Source organism: Neltuma alba, unplaced genomic scaffold, assembly GCF_004799145.2.
Source record: "Neltuma alba isolate B1F8T4 unplaced genomic scaffold, ASM479914v2 tig00013699_pilon, whole genome shotgun sequence".
In the NCBI taxonomy this organism is placed as follows: Eukaryota; Viridiplantae; Streptophyta; class Magnoliopsida; order Fabales; family Fabaceae; genus Neltuma; species Neltuma alba.
The window spans coordinates 100,909-109,044 of NW_021637862.1; the positions used below are offsets into that span (position 1 = coordinate 100,909).

The following is an 8,136-nucleotide window of genomic DNA, read 5'->3' on the forward strand; positions in this document are numbered from 1 at the left end:
TTATAAAAATAGACCATACTATTCTCAAATTTAAAGTTCCTAAATAGGATTAAGAATAAAGAAAATTATTTAATTTTCACTTTTCTCGTTATTCATGTATACTTAGTGCGCATATAAATCATTAGATACGTAGAAGCTACAATTTTTTTGTGAGATACAGAAGCTTTGTACCCCGTAATTCCCGTAATTCTCATTATGAGCCCTCTTTCAAAAACATACGAATGATTTTTTCTTTTTTGAATAAAGGTAATCACAAATACAAAAGCAGGCCCCTATGAACTATGATTAGCCACACATGAGGCAAGACGCTGGAGTCATAATTGTTAGTTCATTGTCGTTTAGCGACGGACGGTCGTGAAAACTCGTGCGCGCAGCTGCATTTTTAAAAAACTGAAACAAAAGCCAAAAATTATAATCTTTTTTCCGCCTTAAAAATTAAAAAATGGAAATTCTATTCATGGACCTTAAAATAAATTTGAGTTGCATAAATTAAAGAGTTCAAAGATTTGTTTTTTCCCTTAAAATATCTACCTTAAGTGTGTGTCTTCCCAATGAGCTGCTTCGGTGTTTGATTGAGGGGTAAAATGGCGTCGGGGAGCAAATGAGCCCAAAACTCACTCTATAAATCAAGGACAATGACAAAAAAAAAAAACTGAAATTTTATAAATATTAAATAAAGAATGTCAACAAAAATTTATTATTATTTACAAATTCAGATTTGTCAATACCAAATGCAGTTATACCACGAAACTTAATTTGGGATTTGTAATTTCCAGTTTTTTTTTCCTGTAATTCTTCCACAAATCAAAGGTCCAAATATTTTTATTTACCCTGGGTTTGTGGAAATATCTACCGAATCCGATTACTGCACAAGCTTTTAAAAATTATATGAAATTTTAAATATTATTATAAGGTTTAAAATTTATCATCAAATTGTTTTTTAACTATCATGTCCACTTGAATGCAGAAATCATCACGTTAATTAGCTGCCATTGTTTTCTATGATTCATTTAATGCGTATAATTTAAAACTTGACACAAAAACATGATATGCGTTACCCTAGGAGAGCATTTAAAATAATTCTTCTTACTGTTAATCAGTAAAGATCAAATTAGCCAGACAACTAATTAAAAAAAATGAATTAAGTTGCTATAATCGAGTGCATGATTTTCTTTTTTTTTTTGCTTCAAAATTGAGTGCATGATTTTAAATGCTTACAACTTGATGTGTGTATATATATAATAGTATACTGTTTTTATTAAGTATTACCTTCTGTCTTAATTATAAAACATCATTTGTAGAAATGAGATAATAATATGTATATTCGGCATGATATAACATTATAGATATACTCCTCCGATCCTAATTATAAGACCCAATTGACTTATTTGAGGAGATTAAGGAAGTAAGTTAAGTTGGTTATTTATAATAAATAAGTATTGTCATTCATAAAATATCCTTGCTAGTTAAGTATATTGGCTAAAACTATAATTATTAGAAGGATTATCTTGAAAAAAAATACATAAATATAAGAGACAAAATGGATTGGGGTCTTATAATTAGGATCAAATAAAAAGTCAAATAGAGTCTTATAATAAGGACCGGAGGAGTATAATGTTTCTTTCTCCTAAAGAAACAAGAAATTAATTAGTTTGATAGGTCCGGGGGGCCAAGCTCTGGTTAAATATTCCTGGCCTAGTCAGCTGAACGTGGCATTTAAATGTAGGCTTGAGCTTTGCCTTCTTATTGGGTCAAGCTAGCTCAAGCCAGACCGCGAAGCCACGCGAGAAGCCGTTGGCCAGCAATTTTTTTTGCTTCAACATGTTCGCACATTTGATTTTATTGAGCTTTATGCGATTTTAAATTATTTTTCTCATTCCTTTAAATTATTAACACTAGCAGCATTTAATCGAAAAGTGTATAACATTATGTCATCAATTTCATAAAAAAGGTATAATACTTGGAAAATCTAAATTATTATAAGATTGAAATTTTTGAATTGATTGGTTCTTTCTATAAGAGGCATTTTGGAATTATCTTTTTCTACACATTTTCACCTTTTTTTCACTATTCCTCTCCCATAGTTGTCCTCTTGTAAATAATGACATGTTGAGAGAAAAGTTTTTTCTTGGCATATTTATTACATTTGACTGATGTCAATAGATTTCTTAAATAATACAATTCGTTTATTTAAATTTTATAAAAAAAATAATCGAGGGAGGATCTTTTCACTTTTTCGAAAAATATATTTAGTCTTACGCATGCATGTGTGTATTTTTAGAATTATAATTATAACTACAGTAGAAATAATCATACTAATTAGACGACACAGGTTTACTGAGATTAGTTTTCTTGAAAGCAGAGGTTCGCTAAGATTTTGATCCACAACCTGTAACCAAAAAAGTGAGCCGAGACTCACGTATCACATTGTTAGTTATCATCCCAAAACTCTCAATTGCAACGGACCCCATATGTTATCCGCCACATGTTAATTATCAATGTCAAAACACTAACATTTCCATAATACTGCATATTATATATAATCAGCCTAGTTCTTGCTAACCATCGGGACCACTCTAGATCTTTCTCATTTCTCTATCAGCCCCAAAGTTAAAAGAAAATAGAACTGTCAAAACAAGCCAAGTCCACCAGACCAGTTTTTTTAAGTGAAGGGCCGGGCTTGTATTTTAGGTGATTAAAAAGAAATTAAACTTAAAAGAGCTGGTTCTATAGGGCTTGAAGATAAAAAGGCCAACCCGTTAGGACTAAGGGCCGGCCCTTTTAAGCTCGCCTATTTTTTTTATATTATTAATATATTTATAAAGTTATGGATTAGTCTTTTATACATAAGTTTGAATTAGAAAAATATTTAGAAAAACCAATATTCAAGCCAGATAATTGAAAATAATTAGATATCTTGAACTAGTGGAAGAACAATTAAAATCGATTTTCAATTATTTCAAGAATGGCAGTAGATATTCTTAGCATTCTAATCACTACAACAGCCAGTAAATCTTCTTTTACTATCGGTTTACATATCTTAACAAGGTGTAAAACTTTTCTTATTCGAACAAATATCCAGGCTCTTATTTGTACTCATAACTACTGAATAGTTTTATTATAGATAAGGTAGATGAAGACGAACACCTTAATATTTTTATCACTAAAGAAGAGCTCACTTGTATTGAAGAACAATCAAATATTACTGATCTTGATGATACTAATGAAGATGAAGACAAAGTTAAAAATAATAGTGATGTCTGTGCTGTTAATCTTTAGCTGCTAAGTTTTTATCTTTCTGTTTTTCCTGTTTCGTTAGATTTTTATTTTTTTTCTATACACCATTAGTTTATTTTACTAATATTTATTATTTGAATAAAAAGTCTTAGAAGTTTTTTTAATTTTAAAACAATTAAAAAGAATTTACATTTAAAAAAAACACAAAAAGGCTCACCTTTTTAAATCCTAAACCCACATGTTTAAAGACTAAGCTTTAATAATTAGATAATTTTAAAGTGTGTGAGCTTTAAAAAGCTGGCCTTTTTAGGCCCTAGCCCTTCAGGGCGGCGTTTATGGATGGCTGTAAACAAAACCCGTATGTACTCAGGTTTGTGTAAAAAAGACATTACGATTTGAGGACAAAAAATTGGATGCATTTTAGAACTCGGAGAAATGTTAAATCTCCATTGTAGAAACTAAATTATAATTTTGAAAACAATTTTTTATTTGAATTGTGTGAAAGTATTTTTTTTAAAAAAAGCAAACATGCCCGTACTCAAACGATCTTGTTTTGCCGGGGGAACGTGTCAGAGGATATTTCAGAGTATGAACCGGCTTAAACCTTCCCAGCGTGAAAGAGACGCCTTTGTTTGTTTTACCGGTAACCATAAAACCCCGTTTCAGATGACCCGTCACGGTAGTGAATACGCAAGAAGGGCTCTTTTTGTCCGTCCAATTACGAATTTCGGATAAACTGATCAAGTTAAATTTTATTTGAATTAATTTATATTATTATTCTGATTTTTTTTTTTTGACCGGAGATATTATTATTCTGATTTGAAGCATGGACTGTTGCTCCTGTTTAAAGTATCACGTGAGTGAAATAGGGGGACCTCAGAACGGCAATTTCAATCCACATGTCATGCTGTGCCAAAGCGAGGAGATATTATTACACCTCGTATCCGGACCCCAAGGCCCCATTATCCAACTAATCTGACTCCGGATTTATCCACGAGCCCAAAATTTTCACCATTCAATTAAAATAATCTCAAGGATAGTAACGGAATTTGGCATCACTCCAAAACAAAAGTCTCTCCATCCATTGTGTTATAAATAGGGTCAGAAACGCGGCTTAAGGGCGCACTCAGTTCTAGAGACACTCCTCATACCCACTGAATCAGTCTCCCTCTGTGATCATGGCCTCACTGGCTCCTAAGTTCTCACTGAAATCTATCATTCCCGGCGGTGGCGAGGGTGAGCACAACCCTCTCACCATGTCCGACGACCAGATCCTGGAGCAGATCATCTCAACCCATGTCCACAGTGACACTAGGTTCGATGTTGGCCCCCTCTTCTCCCTTGTTGACAACACCCTCACTCGTTCTACCCACATTGTTGACACTGTTGTCCAGGTTTCTCTTCGTTTCTCCTCAATCTCTTTCTCGTGCGCTCTTTTTTTTTTTTTTGTACTTGCTCTTAGCTTCTTCTTCTCCTGCCTGTATGTTTTCTGTCACTGGTGAATCTTTTTACAGGGTTCCCAAGTAAGCTTGGAACACATCGACGACAAAAACACCCAAGCCAACTTCTCCTCACCCCTCTGCACTCTCAGGCAAATTTCTTCTGAGGTCATACCCGAATCCTTCATCTTCTCTGGCACATGCAAAGATTATAGCTAGGAGATTGAGATTTTAGGATAAAGAAACAATTTTGGACTAAGTGGGTAAGGGTAAAAAGACAAATTTAAGTCACGTGAGTCTTTCGATCCTGTGACGGCTTAAAATTATTGAAGGAATTTAACAAATTATCAGGTGTTGTAACTCGAAGAGAAAATAAACAGAGAACATCTGAAGACACCATGATCTTACTAAACTTTTATTCTTTTTTTGGAACGGAAGATGCAATGCAAGCCTCCGGGTGAGCAAGTGGCTCACAAGACCACAATGTCGATTCTGGGCAAGCTATCACACTATGAGTGGGACGCAAAAGCGGTGCTTACTCTTGCGGCTTTCGCCATGGAATATGGTGAGATCTGGCTTCTTGCTCAGATGCAGCCCAACGATTTACTGGCGAAATCAGTGGCTATGCTGAAGCGAGTTCCGGGACTCGCCAAACCCGCCTCCCTGCAGAAGCACCGCCAGGCCATCGTCGAGCTCAACACTCTGACCAAGTCCACCTTGCAAGTTATCGAGCTCATCTTCGAGCTCGAGCGGCTCTCCTCGTACGACAGCAAGGATGTCCCCTCTTTGGTCACTGCCACCGAACAGATCCCACTTGATGTCTACTGGGCCATCATCACCATTGTCGCCATCGTCACTCAGATCGATTGCCTCATCACTGAGTCGTAAGTTTCTCCGTCCCTTGAAATTGTCCTCATCAATTCGTTTGGCGTGCTTAATATTATTTGTTTGATGTGGTTATAACTGTTTGTCTGAATACAGGGAGCACAGGCAAGAACTGTCCCACTATGGTCAGAAGATTAACATAATTCTCAGCAAGCTGAGGAAGCAGATCGCAGAATGCAGGCAACAGATAGGTTAGTAATTAATATTTTGGTTGGGAACTCGTGTGGCTATATATCTGTCGTTGGATTGAATTTGAAGGAGGATGATTTATATAATATCTTGTGCTACAGAGGTTATGAAAATCTATTACAAAATCAGGAAGACTATGCAAACTCCAACGGAGACTATGGAGGTGCTCAGGCTCCTCATTTTCTCGTACGATGTTCCAAAACCACTGTACGATGGTGCCTCCAAAACCACGGTTAGTGAATAGTGACCCCTCTTTTGTGCTCTGTTCGAATAAAAGGCGTGTTGTTGTCAATCGGGCAAACCCCTCCCCAAAAATCATGTCCTCAGTCCCCTCCCAAATTATTCGGAAATTCGAGTGTGTCAAACTGGGCCGGACTGATAATGACTTTGACCCGACCGGGGTGCAATAATTGAAGCACAACACTGTGCAGGGGTAATAAACGTTAACTAATGTTTATGGGTGGAACACGAGATACCTTTCCTGCCTGTACGCGCGTCATGTGTACACTGTGCAGGGGTAAAAAAAAAACAAGAAAAGAAACTCCAAATTAATTAAATTAAAGTAATACCGAGGTCTTGTCTTTTGAAGTTGTTATTAATGTTAAAATGCCTTAACAGGTGAGCATTGATGTCTTGAGAAAGAAGAACGTTTACTTGTTCATATCCACACTGGACATCACGGAGGAAGAGCTGTCGGTTGTGTTTAAAATCCACGAGGCCATCAGGACAAAGAATCAGACGGATCAGCACAAGATCGTGTGGGTTCCGATCGTGGAGGAATGGACGGACCAGCTGCGCAAGAAGTTCGAGCATCTGAAAGCCAAGATGCCATTCTTCGTGGTGGAGCACTTCGGAAGCGCCGCCGGGTTCAAGTACATCAAAGAGGAATGGCAATTCAAAAAGAAGCCCATGGTGGTGACCATGAACCACCAAGGTAAGATTCTGCACCACAACGCTTTCCATTTGGTCGAGTCTTGGGGAATCAAGGCCTTCCCCTTCACCAAGACCCGCGAAGAAGAAATTCACCACAGTCGCCAGTGGGTCGAAAACATCGTCACCCACATTCACCCCAGCATTCCTATATGGGTACGTATGAATACTCTCTTGCTTTGCAGACCTCAATTCGTTATTTAACATTCGCACGCGCATATGTATTTATCGAAGATGAATTTGTGTGAAACAGTTCAAGGAGGAGAAATACATCTTCTTTTATGGCGGTCACGACAAGGATTGGGTCCAACAGTTCACCAAGTATGCCACGGCTATGGCTAACGATGCCCTGCTGAAGGAGAAAAAGATCTCCATTGAGATTTTCCATGTAGAGAAGGAAGACAAGAACATCTTTAGCAGATTCTGGAGCGGGATTGAGAGCCTGTTCGTGACAAAGGTGCACAAGACCGAGGACGATGACGTGACCAAGGAAGTGCAGAAGATGCTGTCATATAAGAATGAGACTGGGTGGGCCCTCCTGAGCAAAGGATCTGAGGTGATTCTCACCGGGCATGGAACCACCGTCTTGAAGACGGTGGCTGAGTACGAGAAGTGGAAGGAGCTTGTGAAGAGCAAGGGATTCGAGGGGTCGTTCAGGGATTACCACGAGAAGGCGGTCAGGCTCCTTCACCGCTGCTCCCACCTCGAGATTCCGAACGTTGCCGGGAAGCTGCCGGAGAGAATCAGGTGCCCAGAATGTCCCAAAACTATGGAGATTTTCATCACCTACAAGTGCTGCCACGAGGAGGCCACTACTAATTCTGCCCGTTGAAACTGAAGCTCGGTGAGGGAAATGCAATGTTGTGTGGTGACGAACGATTGAGTTTGTGTGGGGGTTGTGGAGAGCTTGACCTGTAGAATGTGTCACAGTACGGGACCACGCTTTTTCGCGTAAATTATCAGAAAATAATGTAATAAAATATGAATGCGTCTCTTTAGTTTGTGTCTAGTGGTGTCCTTGAGTTTTCTGGCATCGCCGCCGTGCATGGACTTGTACCATGCTTTGAACTATAAACTAATGTATCTTTGTTTTGAATAACATAGTGCTCAGTGTGTAGTTTACATTTTCGGTCTTTGCTCGATATTTTTCTGCTTTCTGGACTACATTTTTGATTCGATGAGAATGATGAATAAAGGTAGTACGTGAAGAAATTGAAAGAGCGGAGTTAATTTGGTAGGATAAAAGAGGAATATGATCGATTAATTGTCTCTCTTGTCTGCGTCATTATTTTGATTCGAACAAATAAAATTGTTAATAAAATAATTTTTACTAACATAATTAATAATATATAAGATAATATAATTAATAATTAATTAATATGTGTGTATATATATATTTATAAAACATAATATTAAATTATCCTTGTGATGGAGGAAAGAGTACAGCAGAAAGGCG

At 37.4% G+C, this 8,136-nt stretch overlaps 1 protein-coding gene across 1 annotated transcript; it reads left to right on the top strand.

The window, feature by feature from the left end:
• The first annotated feature begins 4,388 nt into the window (after window positions 1-4,388).
• Window positions 4,389-7,808, top strand: LOC114738864 (protein SIEVE ELEMENT OCCLUSION B). Its single transcript, XM_028926927.1, has 7 exons — window positions 4,389-4,631; window positions 4,752-4,844; window positions 5,115-5,560; window positions 5,658-5,752; window positions 5,852-5,982; window positions 6,369-6,836; window positions 6,934-7,808. The coding sequence occupies exons 1-7, from the start codon at window positions 4,416-4,418 to the stop codon at window positions 7,510-7,512; spliced, it is 2,028 nt and encodes a 675-aa protein (XP_028782760.1). The 5' UTR covers window positions 4,389-4,415; the 3' UTR covers window positions 7,513-7,808.
• The last annotated feature ends 328 nt before the right edge of the window (window positions 7,809-8,136 follow it).

Bases quoted from the DNA above. Each gene is read 5' to 3' on its own strand.
- LOC114738864 (XM_028926927.1), top strand. From the start codon at position 4,416: ATGGCCTCACTGGCTCCTAAGTTCTCACTGAAATCTATCATTCCCGGC. The intron at 4,845-5,114 runs GTCATACCCGAA...TTGGAACGGAAG, and splicing joins TCAGGCAAATTTCTTCTGAG to ATGCAATGCAAGCCTCCGGG. The intron at 5,983-6,368 runs GTTAGTGAATAG...ATGCCTTAACAG, and splicing joins ATGGTGCCTCCAAAACCACG to GTGAGCATTGATGTCTTGAG.